Raw genomic sequence first — 23,350 nt, 5'->3', positions numbered from 1 at the left:
ATTGTTTGTAGATAACAATAGTGAAATGCAGTCAAGTTTTATTTTTAAATTATTATTAGCATTTTGTTTATTTGACTTTTATTTGAGTCAAATTGTTTATAGGCATGACTTGTCATAATATTTGGCTTTGGAGAATGATACTGTTGAACTGCAGTAAGTATATTTTGTTCTTTGACTCTTATGAAGGACTTAACCCAGTTCCGTGTAGATTAGAATTTATACTGCCAGCTAATTTCAGCATGCATAGGTTTGTTCACCAGGTCATTTTAAAAACATCTGTGGGGAAAATAGGCCAGGCACGGTGGCTCACGCCTGTAATCCCAGCACTTTGGGAGGCCGAGGTGGGCTGATCACGAGGTCAGGAGATCGAGACCATCCTGGCTAACACGGTGAAACCCTGTCTCCACTAAAAATACAAAAAATTAGCTGGGTGTGGTGGCAGGCGCCTGTAGTCCAATCTGTTCGGGAGGCTGAGGCAGGAGAATGGCATGAACCCAGGAGGTGGAGCTTGCAGTGAGCTGAGATCTGGCCACTGCACTCCAGCCTGGGTGACAGACTGAGACTTCATCTCAAAAAAAAAAAAAAAATCTGTGGGGAAAATAGTGTAGTATAGATTAAAAGCTCCTGGCTAGATTAAATTGTAATCGCTCCATATATCTTCTAAAGTGCTTTGGGTACAGTAGATAACAGATATTTCTTTGTAAAAATGTATTCTAAATGAATCTACTTATGAACTTTACATTATTTGTAAGTTGAGGACTGCTCTATTCTGACATTCAGTGTGTTTGGCAATTTGTTACAGTGAATATATAGTGTAGAATATGTTAATTATGAATGAATAATTATAACAGTGATGTCTTAATTTTTTCTTAAAATACTAGCTTTCTTATTTTACATCTGGAACCTGTGGGTTTTGAAATTATTTCCTTAGGTAACAAGAACTGTTTCTTCCTCATTTTTATATCTTTTACGCCTCAGGCAGAATGTGGTGTTGTGTGAATGAATGAAAGTTTTGGATTGCCACAGTTATCTCATATTCTTCCCTTTTAGGTAACTGTGCATAATCCCGAAAATCAAAGCTACTTGATAGCATATAAAGATTCCCAACTTATTGTTTCATCAGCTAAGTAAGTTTTTTGTTTATTAGTTAACAGTTAACATTATTACTTATTTTAAACATTTGGCTTGATCGTAAATGAAAGAAATTTGGATTAGCTTCCTCCATGAAGTACTCTGTTGAGTTCTGTGAATCAGTTCACATTGTGTAACAAAAGTTTGAAGAGTACAGATTTTGGACGCAAAATGAAGATGTGGATTCCAATTTGATAATTTCAGCTGTATCACTTTTGTAATATACAAACCAAGCTCTTTACAAGGGGGGGGGATAATAATTGTGTCTAACCCACCTAGGATTTTTATTACAATTAAATGAGTTAATTTGTATGTTTGTAAGACATATATACTTAGTAGACATTTTAAAATATGTGTATATTAAAAATACGTATAAAAACATTTTTAAAATTTAAATGACTTTAAAAGTATCTTTTGTATCTTATTTGTGATACATGTTAATGAGTTAAATTAGTTAATATGCAAAGCCTGGAACAGTACTTGGCATATAGTAAATACTAAGCATTTTTCCTCATTCTGGTTTTAAATGGCGTTTTCTAGCCCTCTTCTTCTGCACTTTATTTAAACCTGTTTTTTCATATCTGTATGTAGCTTCTTCCATTCCACATTTCTTTCTTCCCACGTTTCATCACAATTAGGCTAATGCTGTCACCTCTGCGCAGGTAAAATTCCCAAGTATGTCTCCAGTCCTGGTTTTATCTTATTACAACAGCCTCTTCCTGATATCTCTGTCCTAGTTCTTGATATCTGCCCTAGTTCTCTGGCTTTTAACCTATCCAGAACAATACCACTTGGAGTTAACTTTCTCCAAATTGCTACTTTGAAAAAAGTTTTAATTTCTCAAATGTCTGATTCCTTATTGTCTTCAGATATATGTACAACTTTCTTATTGAAGTCAACCTTATCAAAGGCCCATTGCAGTCTTACTCTAGTTTATCTGTTTTTTAATCTCTTATTTTGGAGGAATTCAAATATAAATAGTGTAATAAACTGTGATGTATACATTATCAATCATGGCCAGTCTGGTTTCCATCTATAACCCCATCCATTCCCTCTCCTGTATTATTTGAAACAAATCCAGATATTATTTCATCCATAAATACTTCAGTACATAAGGTCTGAAAGAAAAGGACTCTTTTAAAAAATATAACCTCAATGCCATTTGCATACCACACATTATTAGTTGCCTACTATTTTATGTTTAGGCAATATTCTAATTTTCAATAGTCTCAAATTTTTATTCTCAATAGATTTTCTTAATCTGTAGGTTTTTAAAATCTCCCTTTTTGTCTTGGATTTGTACATTTTGTATCTTTCATTTGTATATTTTATTTATCTTTATTTTATTTATTTTTTTTTCTGAGCCCCGGCTGGAGTACAGTGGCATGATCTTGGTTCACTCCAACCCCTGCCTCCCAGGTTCATGCAATTCTCCTGCCTCAGCCTTCCGAGTAGCTGGGACAACAGGTGTGCGCCACCATACCTGGCTAATTTTTGTATTTTTAGCAGAGACTGGGTTTCACCATGTTGACCAGGCTGGTCTCAGGTGATCTGCCCGCCTCAGCCTCCCAAAGTGTTGGGATTACAGACGTGAGCCACCGTGCCTGGCCTATTTTATATACATTTAGCACTTTTTTTTTTTTTTAATAGATACAGGGTCTTGCTGTGTTGTCCCGGCAGGTCTCAAACTTGTGGGCTCAAGTGATTCTTCTGCCTTGACCTCCCAAAGTGTTGGGATTATAGGCATGAGCCACTGTGCCTTGCCTATATTTAGTGCTCTTACCGCATGCATTCTGGTTGTTTGCTACCATGTTTTTACCCTTCCTTACCAAAGATTATTGCAGTTAAATGTTTCAGGTTTCATTTTCTTTTTTAAATTGACAAGAAAAATTGTATATGTTGTTTCTGATTTAAAAATATCTCTTGTGTATACTTCATAACCTCTGACAAGTACCTTGTAAAAGGAAGTATTTCATATGACAGATGCTCTTTCGTTGTGATTAGGAAAATCAGGTCACATGTCTTGGAAGTGGCAGTAGAGGTCAGAATTGAGTGTTTGTAAAAGAGCACTTATGTCTAGGTTTTTAAGCTTTTCAGCAGAAACCATAATCAATTCAGAGATAGCTTACAGAAAGATTAAATAACATATGCTGAACCTCTTTTATCTTCAAAGCCCGAGTTTAGCCCAGTCTAAAAACAGTTGAGTTACCAATGACAGTATGGTAATCCTGACCAGCATTCAATACCAGAAGAACAAATTATTTTAGGTTAGACGTGAAGAACACCTTCCTGACCAAATGGTTGTAAAATATTAAGAACTTTCACAGAATTTCCTCAGTATGTTTTAAAGGGCAACTAGGCATAGATTAGATACGGTTTCTAATTTTGTGTGTTATATAATGCGTGAAGAATCAACTGATAGAGCCAGCTTACTTGATTTGTATTAAACATAAAAATAGTGGACTTGGTGATTTAAACAGTGTCTTTAGAAGTACTAGATCCATTTAGGGATTATATTTCCTTGTTATTTGGGGTAGAATCTTAAGAATCCTTGGATGTAACTCATCCCCTTGGATAACTGTCAAGGAGACATGTCAGTTTGAATGAACTTAAATTAAAAAATAATGATTTATATTGTCACGTTGGTCGTTAAGATAATAAAAATAATGATTTGCTCTAATGCGTATGAAATATTTAATACTTGTGTTTACTTTAACATTTGTTATGTAGTCATAACATTTACTACCTCAGAAGTGTCCAACATAAGCTCTTTAATCATTTGCACTGTTTGAGAAAGGGTTGTTGTCTGTCTGTTATATTGGAGAGATCAATAACATGCAAGACAATTTGGAAATAAAGAGATTATTAGTGGTAAATGTAGATAGTACAGATATAAACTTCTGCCATGAGTTTTTAATTTTAACATTCCTTGGATAATTTTTTTTAAGGTATCAGGTTTTTCCAAAATAAAGTGAAATTTCATCTGATAGCCTTTAGGTTCAAGTAAATAGAAATTTGCTGTGTACCTATTATTATTTACTATAATAGTCTATATTTTATTTCCTTTTAAGAGCATTACAGCATTGTGAAGAACTGATTCAACAGTACAACCGTGCTGAGGACAGCATATGCTTAGCTGACAGTAAGCCTCTGCCTCACCAGAATGTAACTAACCATGTAGGCAAAGCAGTGGAGGACTGCATGAGGGCCATCATTGGGGTGTTGCTCAATTTAACTAATGATAATGGTAAGATTTTTTCCATTTCTTTCTCATTGAAAGATGTATATTGCATGTGAAAACAAGTTATTTTTCTTTGTTTCTCCTTTTCTTAGGATAGTGATTTTTTAATTTGTCATAATGTACTTGACTTATTCATGTGTAGGTTTAAATTGCTTTTAAGAGTTGGTATTTTTAGAAGCCTAGTAACTTAACCCGGAAGTATCAACAGTATGTTTCAATAGAGAAATGACTGTACAATTCCAAGTTAATGTCCATGTTAATAAATCTCCATTATTAATGTTCTGAGGAAGAATCAATAACCGCTTTCCTATATCCATTTCTTATTTCAGAGTGGGGCAGCACCAAAACAGGAGAGCAGGACGGTCTCATAGGCACAGCACTGAACTGTGTGCTTCAGGTTCCAAAGTACCTACCTCAGGAGCAGAGATTTGATATTCGAGTGCTGGTAAGTTGAAATGACTTTTTCAGAAATGAGTATCATATCTAGTAAGGTGTGCAAAATGTTAACCGTAGTTTGGGTTTAAGAACCAACCCTTTAATATATTTTGGGTTTTTTTCATGAATTTCCTTAAGAACATACTTTTTTTTTTTTTGGAGATGGAATCTACAGTGGCATCATCTTGGCTCACAGCAACCTCCGCCTCCCTGTTTCAAGCAGTCTTCCTGCCTCAGCCTTCCAGGTGCTGGGACTATAGGCGTGTGCCACCATGCCTGACTCATTTTTGTATTTTTAGTAGTGACAGGGTTTTGCCATGTTGCCCAGGCTGGTCTCAAACTCCTGGCCTCAAGCGATCTGCCCGCCTCAGCCTCCCAAAGTGGTGGGATTACAGGTATGAGCCACTGCGGGCTGGCTGAATGTACTTCTTATTGTGCAAAAGAAAGCCATGAAAGACCCTGTGTAAACATAAAAAGTACAAAAGCTAAAAGTGGCGGTTAAAAATTAAAGGAATGATTCTTTGGGAAAATTGAGGTTTTTTTTTTTGTTGTTTTGTTTGGTTGTTTTTTCTTTTTTTTTTTTGAGACAGAGTCTTACTCACTCTCTTTCCCAGGCTGGAGTGCAGTGACACAATCTTGGCTTACTGCAACCTCCATCTCCTGGGTTCAAGCGATTCTCCTGCCTCAGCCTCCCAAGTAGGTGGGATTACAGGCATCCAACACCACAGCTGGCTTGTTTTTGTATTTTTAGTAGAGATGGGGTTTCCCCGTGTTTGTCAGGTTGGTCTTGAACTCCTGGCCTCAAGTGATCCACCCACCTTGGCCACCCAAAGTGCTGGAATTACAGGCGTGAGCCACTGTGCCCAGTCTTTTTTCTTTCTTTTTTTCTTTTTGTCCTTTCATACTACTGGTTTTTAGTCATTTTGTAAATGGCAGAACATTGATATTCAGCTTTTTAGCTACCAGTAAAAATTGTGTATATTGTGTTTATTTGTTTTAAGTACTCATCTCTGATAATGTGTCTTTTAAAATTTTTGAAGGGCTTAGGTCTGCTGATAAATCTAGTGGAGTATAGTGCTCGGAATCGGCACTGTCTTGTCAACATGGAAACATCGTGTTCTTTTGATTCTTCCATCTGTAGTGGAGAAGGGGATGGTAGTTTAAGGATAGCTGGACAAGTTCATGCTGTTCAGGCTTTAGTGCAGGTAAGCAACCACTTAAAAACAAACTCATAACTGCAGTTTGTTGGATTTGTCCAATTTCTTTTATCAATTCCACCTTTTACCTCCTTTTCTTCCCCACCTGTCGCTGGCCCCCTCTGCCCGTCCCCTAGCCTTTTTAGTTAGAACTCCTGAAGCACGTCTCTGCTAGGGTCGAAAGGGACTGTTTTACACCTGACCAATTTTTAAATATTCACAGCGTCTAGGGTGAAAGCTGATTTTAAACCAGAATTTGTAACCAATTAAAAATGTGGTACATGGTGGTGCACGCCTATAATCCTAGCATTTTGAGAGACCAAGGCAGGTGGATCACTTGAGGTCAGGAGTTCAAGAGCAGCCTGACCAATATGGTGAAACCTCATCTCTACTAAAAATACAAAAATTAGCCAGGCATGGTGGCATGCACCTGTAATCCCAGCTACTCAGGAGGCTGAGGCAGGAGAATCACTTGAACTGAGGAGGTGGAGGTTGCAGTGAGCCAAGGTGGCACGTCACTACACTCTAGCCTGGACAACAGAGGAAGACTCTGTTTCAAAAAAAAAAAAAAAAAAAATGGTGTTGTGATTTCTCTGTAGATCAGTATACTGCTTAGAATGCATTCTTACTTTATTCTGCTGATTTTTCTCAACTGTTATAATCACTCCTTAAGCATTGTTACCAAAAAGCAGAGACAAAGGCACATTTGTTTTATTAATCAAATTGGGTGCGGTGCCGTGCGGTGGCTCACACCTGTAATCCCAGCACTTTGGGAGACTGAGGCAGGGAGGATCACTTGAGTCCAGGAGTTCAATACCAGCCTGGGCAACATAGTGAGCTCCCATCTCTGTTTTAAAAAAAAAAAAAAAAGTCAAGAATCCAGGCCCATCTCATCCACTTCATGTTCTCTAGTATTTATTTACTTGTCTGATCTGTGTCCAGAACTTTGTTTACCTTATGGACCATAGAAAGTTAGAAGTCCTTTGTCACCTGTTCCCTTACCCAGTCTGGAAAGGGCAGAGTAGCTGAGCATGGGAAATCGTGAATGACAATGTTTCTTTGAACCATTTAAAGTCATTTTTCATTATCCTCTTTTGTTCTCTATTATGTGTGATTGAATGTTGACTGTAGATAAGAGGTAGTTAATCCCTAGGATTTTCTTCTTAGATTCAGGATACTCAGTCTTGACTAGCCTTGAAATTTTAGTTTGTTTAAAATACAAAATTAAATGTGAAACTAGTGATAAATTTTCATTACTTATCAATAACCGTAATAGTAAATGGTAGTAGTAATTTACTAACAATAATTGGTAATAGACTACTTTTAGTCTCCAGATACCATTTAGAGATTTCATTTAATGCAAAAACCATTTTAAAATATTTGGCACCTCTCGCTTTGATCCCATCGACACATTTATTTTTCTGCTAAATGAAGCATTTCTTGACCAGGCTAGGTAGCTCACACCTGTAATCCCAGCACTTTGGGAGGCCAAGGTGGGTGGATTGTTTGAGCTCAGGAATTTGAGACCAGCATGGGCAACATAGGGAGATCCTGTCTGTACAAAAAGTAAAATAGTTGATCGAGTGTGGTGGTGCATGCTCATAGTACCAGCTACTCGGGAGGCTGAAGTGAGAGGATTGCTTGGGCCCAGGAGTTTGAAGTTGCAGTGAGCTGTGATTACAGCACTGTGTTCCAGCCTGGGCAACAGAGTGAGACCATGTCTCAAAAACATTTTAAAAAAGTATTTTTTTTCTGTACAGTGACTTGTTTTTAAACTTTTTATTTCCAAATAGTTACAGACTCACAGGAAGTTACAAAAATAGTACAAAGAATCCCATTTACCCTTTACCTAACTTCCTCAAATGGTGACATCTTATATAACTGTAGTACCATAGCAAAACCAAGAAATTGACATTGGTACATCACTGTTAACTGCACTTTAGACCTTACTTAGTTTCACCATTTTTCATCTGCATTCATTTATGTTTGTGTGTAACATATGTACCTCTGTTCAGTTTTATTACATGTATAATGTACTCACTACTACATTGAGGTATAGAACCATCACCATAAAAGAATTCCCTTGTGCTACTCACTGTACAGCCTACCTGCCCTCCCTGTCTCCTGGCTACCACCAACCTATTTTCCATCATTTTTCATCTCATTTTATTTTTTTCTATCATTCTAGTCCCTTTCTTTTAAAAATTGACTTTTCTTCAAATGGAACCTAGAAATGAATAAAAACTTACCGTCAGCCACCTCACGAGCTGTGTTTGAAGGCACAGATGATAGGTCTGCATTATTCACATAATAGGGGTTCATTTACAGAAGCCACCCCCACACCCTAGGAGACCCCTGTTGGTGAGTTGTTTCAGGGATAGTCTCAAATTTTCCTACTGTGTTTAATTGACCTGGGAATATCACTTCCAGTATTCCTCTTTTGCACTTAGTGTTGTAGAAGCTTCTTGTCCTTCAGGGTGTCATCCTGTATCTTCTCTGGCTTTCTTTTATCTGCTATGGTTTATGGTTTGTCATTTTTAAATCAGTTTAAAGTTTTTGTTTTTCAACTGTAATACCTTTTGGGTGATGGGTTCTGTTACTCATTTTAGAAAATTGTGCTGCCTTGTACTCACATCAGTTATCTTAAATTATCAAGAAATGGCTCTTAATTCTGTTATTCAAAGATAGAGTGGAAAATTCCATGTTCATATTTGTATCTTTTATGCTACTGGTAACATTGGTCTGAATCCAGTAATTTTCTTTTTTTTTTTTTTGAGACGGAGTCTCTCTCTGTCGCCCAGGCTGGAGTGCAGTGGCCCGATCTCAGCTCACTGTAAGCTCCGCCTCCTGGGTTTACGCCATTCTCCTGCCTCAGCCTCCCGAGTAGCTGGGACTACAGGCGCCCGCCACCTCGCCCGGCTAATTTTTTTGCATTTTTAGTAGAGACGGGGTTTCACCGTGTTAGCCAGGATGGTCTCGATCTCCTGACCTCATGATCCGCCCGTCTCGGCCTCCCAAAGTGCTGGGATTACAGGCTTGAGCCACCGCGCCCAGCCTGAATCCAGTAATTTTCAAATTACGTATCTTTTCAATAATGTTGTATAAATGGAATCTTACAGGTAGTTCTGATTACTGACATGAACTTTCCTCTTTCTAGCTGTTCTTACCTATTTATGGATCTGTTTATTTTTTAAAAACCAAACATAATTCACATACATACTGGGGGAAAAAAAAAGTCAGATCCAGAAAGGTTTAAACTCCACAAATGTATTTCCTAAAACATTACCATTTGTAACAGTTTTGTGTTTGTCCTGAGAAATTAGTGTTTGTGCATATATCAAAATAAATGTGGAGGCAAGACATGGTGGCCCATGCCTGTAATCTGTAATCCCAACACTTGGGGAGTCTGAGGTAGGCAGATTGCTTGAGCCCAGGAATTTGAGCCTGGCCTAGGCAACACGGCAAAATTATGTCTCTACTAAAAATTTAAAAATTAGCCAAGTATGGTGGCATATGCCTGTAGTCCCAGCTATTTGGAAGGCTGAGGTGGGAGAATCACTTGAACCCAGGAAGTCAAGGCTGCAGTGAGCCATGATCCTGCCACTGTACTCCAGCCTGGTCAATGGGAGTGAGACCCTGTCCGAAAAGTAAATAAAAAATAAATGTGCAATGTGTTTTATATAAATGGACTCTTAACTGTACATAGTGTTTAGTCTAACCCGCTCTTTGCTTAATGTGTCTTCCTGAGCTTTTCATGTCAACCCATAGGTTTATCACATTCTTTGTAATGACTGCAAACCAGTAGCTTTTTTATTTATACATACATACATGCATAGTAGTCTCACTCTTTTGCCCAGGCTGAAGTACAATGGTCCAGTCACAGCTCACTGCGGCCTTTACCTCCCAGGCTCAGGTGATCCTTTTACCTCAGCCTCCGAAGTAGCTGGGACTACAGGCACATGCCACCACGTTTAGCTAAGTTTTGTATTTTAGAGCTGAAGTCGCACTATGTTGCCCAGGCTGGTCTCAAACTCTTGCACTCAAGTGATCCTCCTGCCTTGCCTCCTAAAGTGCTAGGATCACAGGCTGATCCACCATGCCTTGCCTTAATATTTTATTTAACCAAACCTCTACTGATACACTTTTTCATTGTTTTGTGTTTTTTTAAGTTTTATTTTGTTACAAAAATTACAGAAATAAATACCCTAGCATCTAAATCTCAGGCCATACTTTTCTTTTTTAAATTTTTTTTGGAGACAGAGTCTTGCTCTGTCGCCCAGGCTGGAGTGCAGTGGCACCATTTCAACTTACTGCAACCTCAGACTCCCAGGTTCCAGTGATTCTTCTGCCTCAGCCTCCAAAGTAGCTGGGATTACAAGCATGCGCCACTACGCCCAGTTAAGTTTTGTATTTTTAGTAGAGGTAGTTTCACTGTGTCGGCCAGGCTGGTCACGAACTCCTGACTTCAAGTGATCCGCCTGCCTCGGCCTCCCAAAGTGCTAGGATTTACAGGCATGAGCCACCCCGCCTGGCCAGGCCATACAAAATATGTCTGTGGGCGTAATTTTCTGATTTAGGAATTGTTGTATCAGAATATATTGTACTGTATTTAAAGTTGATATGCCTAACTCCTCCCACCCTCATCACCAAACACATACTTCCTGTGCCCTCAATTTATACTTCCCCCTAAAACTTTTTATGAGTCCCCATTCCTTCATACTCTTGCCAAGATTTTTGCTAGTCTAACAGGTTCCTAGGTATTTTTGGTATTTCCTTAAATGGCATTTTGTACATGTCCAGAAACAGTGATGGTTCATTCTTTTTATTTTTCCAAAGCCCTTGCTGTGTTTAGCTTCCTTTTTTTGGCCTTTTCAAAAGCAGTCATCCTTGAAGTTATGTCTTCAGAGTAACCCATAACAACTCAGTTCTTTCTGAAGTCATAAGTAGGAGTCCATTATTCTCTTCTCAAACATTTTTATCTCAGGGCTTGAAAATTATTGGGAAACCCAAAGAACTTTTGTTGTTTATATGTGCTTTATCTATTTATATTTATTGAATTAGAAATTAAAACTGGGAGACATTACATTAGCTGTTAGAGCAGTGACATAATCACATGGCATGTAGATTCCAAAACTCCACTGTATACTCAGTGAAAGAAGAAAGAAGTTAGCAAACCTCTTAATATTATTATGAGTGTAATTTTGACCTCGTATACTCCCTGATAGGGTCTTAAGGATCCACAGGGATTCTTAGACCAGTTTTGAGAATTGCTGTTCTCTATAAAGGTTAACTTTTATTTTCTGAAAGATATTATCTTATATAATCTCTCTTTGAAGTTTATATACCACTCTTCTGTATACTCAACAAATCTTTGGGATCTACTTGGCATTTGATTTTCAGGCAATTCTTTTAGTAACTTGGAGCATTTCCCAAATCATGTCAGTGTTTTCTATGTGTCAGTACTATACCAGCACAGGGAAAATAAAGTAAGTGATGGCAAGGAATTTAGCATATTCCCCTTTGACTTAAGAATTTTCCAATTTTGTATTTTTTTGCTTGAATTTCTTGTATTATGCAAATTAAGGGAAATTATTGAGACTCATTCTTGCAAGCAACCTGCGTCATTAGTAGATGACTTCATTGAATCTTAGCAGCATTTATACTTTTGTTTTGGCTTTCAGTAGGATGTAGAGCAAAAGCTTTTACTTATACTCACCTCTTTTTACCACATAACCATCTTAGAGTTAGTGATACATTTGAAAGCAACTGTAACTTTATATTTGCATATATGCATATTGATTGGCGATCTCTTTTTAATGATCTTCAAAAATAATTTTTATCAGCTATTCCTTGAGCGAGAGCGGGCAGCCCAGCTAGCAGAAAGTAAAACAGATGAGTTGATCAAAGATGCTCCCACCACTCAGCATGATAAGAGTGGAGAGTGGCAAGAAACAAGTGGAGAAATACAGTGGGTATCAACTGAAAAGACTGATGGTACAGAAGAGAAACATAAGAAGGAGGAGGAGGATGAAGAACTTGACCTCAATAAAGGTATATTTACTTTGAATGGTGTACTTACATTGAAGATAGTGGTTTGATTTTGTTTTTTCCTTCAAACCATTTTAATTCGCAGATTGTCTTAATCTGGCTATTACTTGAGGACCTCTCTCGTTCAATCCAGACAAGCTTTGGTACTTGAGTGCTTGTGGTAGTTCTCCCACAGTGAGGAAGGTGCATGCCAATGGCAGGCATGCTAGTGACAGGAAAGATCCAGTTAAATCACTCTTCCTTCCGGGGCCCTCCTTTCCTTTGCTCATCTGTGAAGAGACACATAGGAGACATAATAGGATTTTTTCAGTTTTCAGTTTTTGAGATTGATTTTTCAGCTTCACTGTAAACTTGAAGATCTATTGTCATAAATTATAGTAATAGTTCTCAAAATGTAAGTACTAGGTGGGAAACAGTAAGAAATATACTGTAGGCTGGTGGCTCACACCTGAGCCCAGCACTTTGGGAGGCTGAAGCAGGAGGATTACTTGAGGCTAGGAGTTTGAGACAATTTAGCAAGACCCCATCCCTACGAAAAGTTTAAAAAATTAGCTTGGCGTGGTGGCGCAAGCCTATAGTCCTAGGTGCTCAGGAGGCTGAGTTTGGAGGATTGCTTGAGCTGAGGAATTCAAAGTTACAGTGAGCTATGATTGCGCCACTGCACTCTACCCTGGGTGACAGAGTGAGACCCTTTCTCATTTAAAAAAAAAAAAAGATACTTAGAGGTAATATCTTCACCAGTCATACATTATTGAGTATCTGCTGTTGTCAGAATTTGTGATACAACTTTTGCCGTTCATACGAGTTCTACAGAAAAGCCATTTGTAACTTCATATCACTAAGGTTATGAATTTAAGTTCAGTCAGCCCTTCATACATGTGGGTTCCACATCCACAGAGTCAGCCAACCACAAATCAAAAATATTTGGGGAAGAAAAAATAATATAGGTTAATAAATAATATAGTATAACAGCTATTTACGTAACATTTACATTGTATTAGGTATCATAAGTAATCTAGAAATGATTTACAGTATGCCAGAGGATGTGTGTGACTTATATGCAAATACTGCACCCTTTCCTATCAGAGATTTGAGCATACTCCAGTTTTGGTATTGGAGAGTGCTGGCATCCTGGAACCAATCCCCCCTCGGATGCAGAGGGACGACCATAATGTGTTCAGTTTTACATCACTAGGAAGCAAGCTGCCGCAGTATCTCATTCTGAGCCTTTTCTCCTTCTATTACTCCCACTTCTCCACAAATCTGATACCATTAGTCCTAATATTGTAATACTTTTCTTTTCCTTTTTCTCAGTTACTAGGTTTTGATGCTTTTCTTTTTTTGGCGTAATAACAGTTTTGGTTTTTTAGCAGTCTTTTAAAAAGTTACAGCTTTATTGAGATAGAATTCACAGACTGTACAGTTCATCCTTTAAAAGTGAGTAATTCAGTAGTTTTTCATATATTCACAAGGTTGTGCTGCCATCACCACTAATTCCAAATATTGTTTTTATCACCACTAAAGGAACCCCATACCCATTAGCAGCCATCACCCCTATTTTCCCGTCCTCCCTGGGCACTGGCAGCCACTAATCTACTTTCTGTGTCTATGGATTTGCCTGTTTTGGACATTCCATTTAAAAAAGAATCATACAGTATGTGGCCTTTTATGACTGGCTTCTTTCAGCCAGCAGAATGTTTTCAAAGTTATCCATGATACAGTATTTGTTAATACTATATTTGTTAATACTGTATTCCTTAGACAAATAATATTCCGTAATACTGTTATACCATAGTTTATCCATTTGTTTACTGGTGGACATATGAGTGGTTTCTGCTTTTTAGCTTTTTGAAGTTATCTACAAGTTTTTTTGTAGACATTTTCATTTCTTTTGGATTTATACCTAGGATTTGGAATTGTTGGATTGTTTATAACTGTGTGTTTAACATTCTAAGAAAATGCCAAATTGTTTTCCAGTGTGGCTGCACTATTTTACATTACCATCAGCAATGTATGAAAGTTCCAAGTTACTTGTATTGTAAAATAAAATTTTTAGTCATCCTAGTGGGCGTGACATGATACCTCATTGTGGTTTGATTTGCAGTTCCCTGGTGATTAATGCTGCTGACCATCTTTTTAATGTGCTCATTGGCCATTTGTGTATCTTGTTTGAAGAAATCTCTAAGTCCTCTGCCCAGTGTGGTGGGTTTTTGTTTTTGTGGTTTTTGAGACAGAGTGTTGCTCTGTCGCCCAGGCTGGAGAGCAGTGGCACAATCAGGGCTTACTGTAGCCTTGACTTCCCAGGCTCAAACGATCCTCCCACCTCAGCCTTGCAAGTAGCTGGGGACTACAGTCGTGGACCACCGCACCCATTTAAGGTTTTTAAATTTTAGTGGAGAGGTCTCACTATGTTGCCCAGGCTGGTCTCAAACTCCTGAGCTCAAGTGATCCTCCCGCCTCAGCCTTCAAAAGTACTGGGATTATAGGTGTGAGCCACCACGCCTGGGCCCTTTGCCCAGTTTTAATTGGGTTGTTTTTGTTGTTGAGTTGTTAAGAATTTTTTTATATGTTCTGGATACTTGACCCTTATCAAGTTCATGATTTGCAAATATATTCGCTCATTCTGTGGATTATCTTTTCAGTTTGTTAATTGTGTCCTTTGTAACACAAAAATTTTAACTAAAAGTTTTATGGTTTCAGCTCTTCTTTTGGATCCCTTTTTCATTTTGATTTAATTTTTGTTAAGTTGTGGATATCCAGTTGTCCTAGCATCATTTGTTGATTTGTAGCTGTTTTGAAGTAAAGATAGCTAACAGAATGGTTGGTTTTGTAAGGTTTATGTTAATTAATATACTGTTACAATTCTTTACTTCAACTCTCTCAGCCCTTCAGCATGCCGGCAAACACATGGAGGATTGCATTGTGGCCTCCTACACAGCACTACTTCTTGGGTGTCTCTGCCAGGAAAGTCCAGTAAGTACATAGTTCAGTGATGTTTTATGTATCTTTGAAAGATTCCAATGTAACAGCTTCATACCTTTACTTGTTTCACTTACTTATTTCTTCAGTGTTTCCCCTTTAATGTCCAACTTATTCCACAAAGGCTATTGGCTGGTTATAGGGTTGTTTAAACTGTTTTCTATGGAGGAAAAATGGCAAGACAATGTGTTAACATTTCCAGTAGTTTTATTTAAATTACCTAAAGAGTTTTAAAGTAAAAACTTTTGTACAGTCTCTATTGGAAAGGGAATATGTAACATTTTTTACATGCTAATCCTTTCCAATATAGGTTTTATTAAGTAAGGCTTGGAGTGGAGTAAATTAAATTGATTTTCACTTTTTAAAAAGTGAAATAAAGTTGATCTTTATGGCTTTGTTAGAAAGGATTTGCCTGTCAGAGTTAGGCTATTAAAGATATAAAAAAAAAGCAGTTCTGGAAAACAAGCTAGTCAGTGCTTTAATCTCATGAAAAAGGAAGAATTACATACATGAAATCAAATTAAAAATCAAGATAGTGTATAATATTAAAAACTTTTAAATACTTGTTGAGATTTTTAAGTTACATCCCAAAGGTCAGAATACATTAGGTCTAATGAAAAAGCTCTTGTGGCTGGGTGTGGTGGCTCATGCCTGTAATCTCAGCACTTGGGGAGGCCGAGATGGGCAGATCACTTGAGGTTAGGAGTTCGAGAACAGTCTTGCCAACATGGTGGAACCATGTCTCTACCAAAAATATAAAAATTTGCTGGGTGTGGTGGCGCACACCTCTAATCGCAGCTGCTTGGGAGGCTGAGGCGCAAGAGTTGAATTGCTTGAATCCTGGAGGCGGAGTTTGCAGTGAGCCAAGATCACGCCACTACACTTCAGCCTGAGCTTCAGAGTGCGACTGTTTCAAAAAAATGAATAAGAAAAGAAAAGGCTCTTGTTTGATGGATGAATATGTTCAGATGCCTTTGGTTGGAGTAAAAGAAGGGATAGTGTGAAACCTGTACTCATCTGGCTTAAACAAGATGGCAGAGTCTAATTTGGGTGATGTCAGTCCCTCACTGAGGTCATCAGTGACTCGGATCATTTCTGTCTTTATTGTTTTTCTGTATTTTTTTTGTAGAGACAGGGTTTTACCATGTTGCCCTGGCTTGTCTCGAACTCCTGGGCTTAAGTGATCCTCCTGCCTTGGTTTCTCAAAGTGCTGTGATTATAGGTGTGAGCCACAGCGCTCACCCCATTTCTGTCTTTAAACTGCTGTCCTCCACATGTTGTCCTTTGCTAGCTCTCATGGTCCCATGCTAAGCTAGGTGTCTCATCAAATTAAATAATGCCTAGCAGTAATAGGTGCCTCTTCCTCTAGGTTCTTTTTTTTTTTTTTTCCATAGGTACATTGGCTAGAAATACATATCTTTTAAAGACAACTGTTTGTTTATTTCCCCTTTGGGACCCCATGCCACTCTAACCCCTCACCAGGTAGACTTCCTTATCTTGGCCAGCACTGGGTCACAATGCTTTTGTCTGAACCAGTTGCTGGCCAGGAACATGGGATTACTATGAGTGGATTAGATCATCAGGATTCACTTTGGAGAAATACGAATGTCTAGACAATCAGGCTGAGTCAGCCCGAAAGTGGAAGATAATGACTATGGGGATAGTCTGCTGCCTTGGGAAAAACAAAGATGAGGAGTAAAACTGTTGAAGAAGGGGACGGCAGAATCATTGTGAGTGTTCTCTTTAAGATGAGGGGTTGGGCGTAGGTGGATTATTGTAAAGCCAGATTTTGAAATGGAAGGCAGATTGTTTTCTAGGAGCAAGGGCGTTGAGGGAGCAAGAAAGAGTGGAGACCTATAGAGTGGGGGGTTAGTTTCAGTAGGAAGCAGGGGCCATCTCATTTTGAAGCTGGAGGACTGGAAGAACAAGAGTAATGATAAATGCATGGCTTCATTTGAGCAGGAACACATGCTGGCTCCTTGTACTTAGGCCCATCTACCCAGCCATGTTTCCTTATTTTTGCCATCTAATTATTTGTATTGCCTTTTTTTTTTTTTCACTTTCTGTGTCTAAGTCCTGTGTGTTTTTTCTGAATCCATCTTGTCCATCTCTTCCATACTTATATTTTAACCAACCTAAATACACCAGCCCACTGTGTGTGGCCCCTTTGGGTACCACCCATTTCAGGATCAAGACCAAAGTTCTCATCGTGGCTCTAGAGGCCCCGCAAGATCTTTATAACCCTTTTTCTTATTTGCAGTGACAAGATTTTAAGAGCAAATCAGAAACACATCACACACAGGAGAGGAGGAAGAGGCAGGCCTCAAAAGCAATGAAAATAATATTTAAATGTAGAGATTTTTAGATACTCTGACTCTGTTTTGTACACACAGGTTTAGTCATATTTCAGTCATATTTTTTCTTACATAATCGTTCTTGAAATTGTGTTATTACCACATGTGATTTATCTTGGGTCATCTTTCCCATGCTAATTCCTATTTGTGTTTGCCTGTATCTATCTTGTCTCTAAAGAGAGAATGTTCTTAAGTTATAGGCAATGTTGTGAATTTCATAGAGCCCCAGATTTGTTTGTTGCCTTGGAGATTATGATTAACACCAAAAAGCTAGCTGATACCACAAAATGTAAAGGAAGTTTGGTTTGCCTAATGTGTAAGTGAAAGAGATAGACAAGAAAGCATGTGGTTGTTGCAGCAAATGCCGCTTTGTGGTCTGATCCCGTTTTCACTTGCCCTTCATGACTTCTCACTTTGCATCTGGTGCATTGCAGTGGTCAGTCTTCTCATTGCTCTTCCTGCTTTCTTGCCCCTCCATTCCTGGGACATTGCACATTGCCACCAGAGCTAACTTACTTCAGAGCACTTGCTGATCACATGGCTCCTTGCCTAGTCTTCCTTGGCTCACAGCCAATAAGGGGACTAATGACTGTTTAGTGTTGCAAGACCCTGGACTTAAGACTGCTTCTCCAATTTCCAAACTTACATACCCACTGGATACTTTTAGAATTTTTCGAATAGGCCATGCTGTATCACGCCTTTTCTTTTTGTACCTGCTATACTCTGTTAAAAAATGCGGTCACTGTCCCTTCCATTGCCTCAGAAATGCTGTATGTTATGTTCTGTAGTGTGTTGATAGAGAAGGATTTGATTTGGATTGAGGGACTTTCATCCAAAACATAGGAGCTAATCATATATTCTCTATTATAGAGGTGTACTTTTCTACTGAGCAGTTCTCCAGAGACACTTTAGCCACCACTCTGCCCACTACTGTGATAGCTTTTGGTGGGAGGATCAGTTTGAATGTGTGTAACTGATACCTTTAGCACATGAGTACTTCAGCAGTTTTTTGATTAGATCTTTCCTGAAGCTGTGTTCATCTCATTATTTTGCTACTTTCTGATTTTGCAAGTCCCCTGGCATGGGAATAGAAAAAAGGGGGTGGGTAGTGGCAAATTTCTGAAGAGAAATATGTCGTCTCTCCTTTTTTGCCCCCCGCTAACAAAAGTCAAATTGGAAGTTTTTGTGTGTTTTATTGTTGTTTGGTTGGTTTTGTTTAACGCTTTACCTTGTGTCCCCAAACTTGGGACAGTATAGTTTCTTTCGCTCCTTACTACAGCTGAACCTTCCTAAAAGGTCTTTTCTTTTTATTCTCCCTAAAACATTTAAAGCATTCTTTAATGTAATGAAATAGTTTTTTAAGCAGGTTGTGTAATGTTTTCCATGTAACAGATTGGTTTATATATAGTTTGGCTGCTGCTTGCTAATAATGAAGGGTTTTCTCTCCTGATACTGTCTGAGAATCTATCGTAGGTGAGGTTAGATTACCTTTGGAAAGATGCTTCTAGTTAGTTCCTGTCCTGTGTAATTAGTTGAATTCATCTGTGAAGCATGTAAATTTTTCTTTCATCTTTTTTATTTCATGAGCAGCTTTGTGAGTACATTCTCAAGTCTGAAGTCCTCACTCTCTTCTCCTGTTCCTCCGGGGCCCCCAGTGAAACATACATTTACATTAAACAGTGCAGTTTGTTATTTCAGGCCTTTTTCTTTGCATTTATGAAAGTAGGTCAGCATGCTGCCTCATGCCTGTAATTCCAGCACTTTGGGAGGCCAAGGCGCATGGATTACTTGTGTCCAGGAGCTTGAGACCAGCCTGGCCAATATAATGAAACCCCATCTCTACTAAAAATACAAAAATTAGCCAGGTGTGGTGGCACGTGCCTATAATCCCAGCTACCCGGGAGGCTGAGGCATGGGAATTGCTTGAACCCAGGAGGTGGAGGTTGCAGTGAGCTGAGATTGTACCATTGCACTCCATTCTGGGTGACAGAGTGACTGTTTCATTAAAAAAAAAGTAAATGTGTACACAAATGTTTCTTTGTAGCTTTTGCCAACTTTACCTTTCTCCTTTCTTTCTGGGAGTGTGGTAGGAAATCGACAGCACACAGAATGAGTGTGGAAAGAGAATAACCACGTGTTCCAAGGATCTTAAAAATTTACACTGAGATGTGTGTCAAAACCAACAACATTGTATGAGGTACAGTCTCATGTTTTCTGCCAGCTGACCAATATGTCTTGCTCTGTTTCCTCAGATCAATGTAACGACTGTGCGGGAATATCTGCCAGAAGGAGACTTTTCAATAATGACAGAGATGCTCAAAAAATTTTTGAGCTTCATGAATCTCACTGTAAGTAGCTTTTATGATTTTAAATTTAAGTATAATACATTGACAGTAGACATAAAAATACTATGGCCATAGTAAGTGGGAGCAAAAAGGGATTTTCTTCTAATTTTAATAATTGTGTTCTATTTCTTCAAGGTAATGATTGCATGTTATGGCAAATAACTATTTATCAAATCCACAATTTAATCTCGGTGTACTTTGATTTATAGTGTTCAGTTTAGTAAATCTAGAGGTAAACTTTTATTTATACTTCTTAAAATCTGTTAAATATTAACTGTTACTTCCTTTCGCCTTCATCCCCCTTTCAGTGTGCTGTTGGAACAACTGGCCAGAAATCTATCTCTAGAGTGATTGAATATTTGGAACATTGCTAGCTGCTTTACCTTTGCTTCAGGTGCTCGGTAATGCTGGAGCTATCCTTAGACAAAGAAAAGTCAAGTTATGAAAGAAGTCCTTGAAGATGTACCAAGAACATTCATCAGTATCATTCGTGTTTGGATTTTTAAGGCCACCTGATTTCTTCGTCATGCATTCAGCATTTGCTAAATGACAGTTACTACATCAATCTGCAACTATCAAAAATGAGGGAAAAGGTTCAGGCTGTTAACAATTCCATGCAGTATTTAAATACATTTACTTTGGCAGAGTTTATACCCTCCCCTTGTTTTCTTGCTTTATTCTGGGCAAGTTTGAAGGGGAAAATTTGTGCTGCTGTTAGTGCAACTGCTGTGTATGTTGAGCCACTGTTGTCATGCCAGCCAGGTGCAAAGGCAGCTTAGCTACTGAGGTAGCGAATGTTCTGAGGACATTCTAGACAACAGCTTAGTTCCTTTTTCAGGCTCATTTGCTTTTGCTTTTTTGTTGAATGATTCCAATCGTAAATAAAGCTTTTAATAATTTTGTGAATTTTTTGGTTGTTGTTCCCTGAACTACTGTCTATATTTAAAATTAGATGGAATCCAAAGATACATGGGATTAATAGTATATTTTTTTATTCTTGATTAGGTTTGGGTTATTGAACTACTTTTTACTTTTGAGACCACAACCATATTCAATATCATACCGTAATGTGTCATGCTGTAGACACAAGAAAAACAACAGTTTGAGGGAATATTGTATAAGATGATGTGCCCTGTTAAAGGAAGAGGCAAAATAGTCAAACCCAGGGTAGTTTACACTTAATGCTAGAGAGGCTCTTGAAACATTATTAGGTTTTGAGGAAAGACTCTCTAGATATATTTTCTAATGTTCAGTACAATAAATATAAGGAAGCTAAAACACCAATGTGGAATTCATGTTTTCAGATAACATGTATATTCTTCTATAGAGTGACAGGATCAATTGCATAAGCGCAAAGCCTTAAATTGCTGGTTTAGAGAAGACCCTTTTTTCATTCAGATCCTTTGTTCATAGAGCGGTTATTTGAAAAACAGTTATGGAACACAAAACATTTTATAGATTTAATATCATAACATTGCAAATTTTTCTTGTATTTTTCAGACCACTGGTTATACTTTTTTTTTCTTTTCCTTTTTTATTGATTGGGCCTGAATACAGGCTTTCTAGAGATCTTTTTCATTAATACTTTTAAATACTTTCAGGTAGTACACATCATGTTTCTTCATTGGATTTGTAAAACTTGAAGCCATAAAAATATTAGTTTGGTGTGTATTGGGGAAAATAGCTAAAAGTCTAATTTTTCCATTTAGACTTTGTTATTTCCTTGTATAAAGTGACAAATCGGGGCTCTTGTATCAGTGCCAGCTGTAATGTTTTTAAATGCAGTGGCTGCCTTCTGTTGTCTTCCTATTTTTGATAATGCAGATTGTTGGGAAATCTATAAGGAAGTAACTGATTCCAGGCAAATTGTTTTCTTCCTTCTACCCACCCCGACCCCTACCCATCACCTTTTAAGAACATACTACGCCAGTGTAACGTGGGAACCATTGAGATTGTATTTGCCCTGAGTATTAAAGCTAGCTTAGCAAAATACTTTTAAAAACATATTGGTAAATGATACCCATAAAATTAAATTAGTTTTATTTTAAAATGCAAAATACATTGATATTTATTAATCATTGGATTTAGGGAAAGGGACAGATTTTTGGTGAACCTGACTTGTGGCAGATGGTAAGGAATATTATAAAACATTTGGATGAGAACAATCAGGGCGAACTACATTTTTCTGTTACACTGGTAATCATTTGAAAATTGATTTACCTCAGTGTTTAACAGTTTTTTGTTTTGTTTTGTTTTTTAAATAATAACTAATTGTCAAGCACTGATAGAGATGCAGATTTTGGTGGGGGGAGGTGGTGGGGGAGATAATCACTTCACCAACTGCAGTGCATTTGTGTGTTTTTAACCCTCAGAGAACTCTGCATTTTAGGGTACTTGAGGCTGACTTGCAAATTAACTAAAAGTTTTAAAGTAACCTTTTTTTCCATTGTAAATATTTCTGTAAATACTACCAATTGGAAATTAGAACAGTAGAGTACTTTTCTGAATCCAATCCTATTTTTATTTTATACAGTATTTCTCAGCTGTGATCTTTGGAGCAAAAGCCAACGGCAGGAAAAAATAGTTTGTACCAGTTTCATGAAGTATGTCTTTGGGTTTTTGTAAATAATTTTAACTCAAATAAAATTGCTACTTTCAATACACATGTTGTCTTTAACATAAGTCTATTGGAGGACAAAAGTGTCACAAACTTTATAGCTGACTCTAATGGGAAATACACTATCACTTAACACACATTTAACCAATTTTTGTTAAATATTTTATTTCTACATGTTTTTAATAATACTTATCTGAATATAATGTGAACTCAACAACTCAGGCCAATTAGGGACTGGATTTTCAGTTAGGCCCTTGACATACTTAACTGTTGTGATTTAGGTATTTTTTGCTCCTATGAGTATGATCCAGGACTTATTTGCTTCTGAGGTTTTACACTGCTTTTTAGTTTTTTTAGTTTAAGTTTTCTTCTTAATTGTCAGTCCTTAGGCCTCCTGCATTTACAAGTAGATTCCTCAACCTCTCCTTTACTGCTTTTAGCCACAAAACTAGATTGAAGGATCTCTCCTGGGAGTTTCCATCTACTCTCCCCACTTAAACATGAGTGTGTAAGAGTGGTTTCAGGATGCAGGCTATGGATATAGAAAGACAAATCACACATAAAATTTGAATCCTTTTTCTGATACATGTTTACTGACTTTGAGTAAATTCTTGGACCATTAAGCTTGTTTCCTCAAAACAGGAAAAGTAGGGATATTACCTATCTCGTGGTTGTGAAAATTAAGTCAGTACATGTGAAGCATTAGCACAACATTCTAAACTTAGGATGACCGGGCACAGTGCCTCACACCTGTAATCCCAGCACTTTTGGGAGGCTGAGGTGGGCAGATCACTTGAGGTCAGGAGTTCAAGACCAGCATGGCCAACATGGTGAAATTGGTCTCTAATAAAAATACAAAAATTGGCCAGGCATGGTGATGCACACTTGTAATCCCAGCTACTTGGAAGGCTGAGGCAGGAGAATTGCTTGAACTCAGGAGGCGGAGGTTGCACTAAGCTAAGATCGTACCACTGCACTCCAACTTGGGAAACAGAGCAAGATGC

General features: G+C 37.9%; 1 protein-coding gene across 4 annotated transcripts in view; it reads left to right on the top strand.

Annotated features, from left to right (window-relative positions):
• WAPL (WAPL cohesin release factor) overlaps window positions 1–22,392 on the top strand; it is an 87,178-nt gene extending 64,786 nt beyond the window's left edge. For all 4 annotated transcript variants that reach the window (XM_023226044.1, XM_023226045.1, XM_023226042.1 and 1 more), the window contains 8 exons: window positions 1,051–1,127; window positions 4,203–4,378; window positions 4,702–4,817; window positions 5,848–6,012; window positions 11,847–12,054; window positions 14,936–15,024; window positions 19,637–19,732; window positions 20,038–22,392. In XM_023226044.1, the coding sequence (XP_023081812.1) occupies window positions 1,051–1,127; window positions 4,203–4,378; window positions 4,702–4,817; window positions 5,848–6,012; window positions 11,847–12,054; window positions 14,936–15,024; window positions 19,637–19,732; window positions 20,038–20,103 (993 nt within the window). In that variant the 3' untranslated portion in view covers window positions 20,104–22,392. The remainder of the gene's footprint in view (window positions 1–1,050; window positions 1,128–4,202; window positions 4,379–4,701; window positions 4,818–5,847; window positions 6,013–11,846; window positions 12,055–14,935; window positions 15,025–19,636; window positions 19,733–20,037) is intronic.
• Window positions 22,393–23,350: the final 958 nt, after the last annotated feature.

This window comes from Piliocolobus tephrosceles, chromosome 9 (genome assembly GCF_002776525.5).
Source record: "Piliocolobus tephrosceles isolate RC106 chromosome 9, ASM277652v3, whole genome shotgun sequence".
Lineage (NCBI taxonomy): Eukaryota > Metazoa > Chordata > Mammalia > Primates > Cercopithecidae > Piliocolobus > Piliocolobus tephrosceles.
This window is presented reverse-complemented; position numbering and strand designations above follow the sequence as displayed.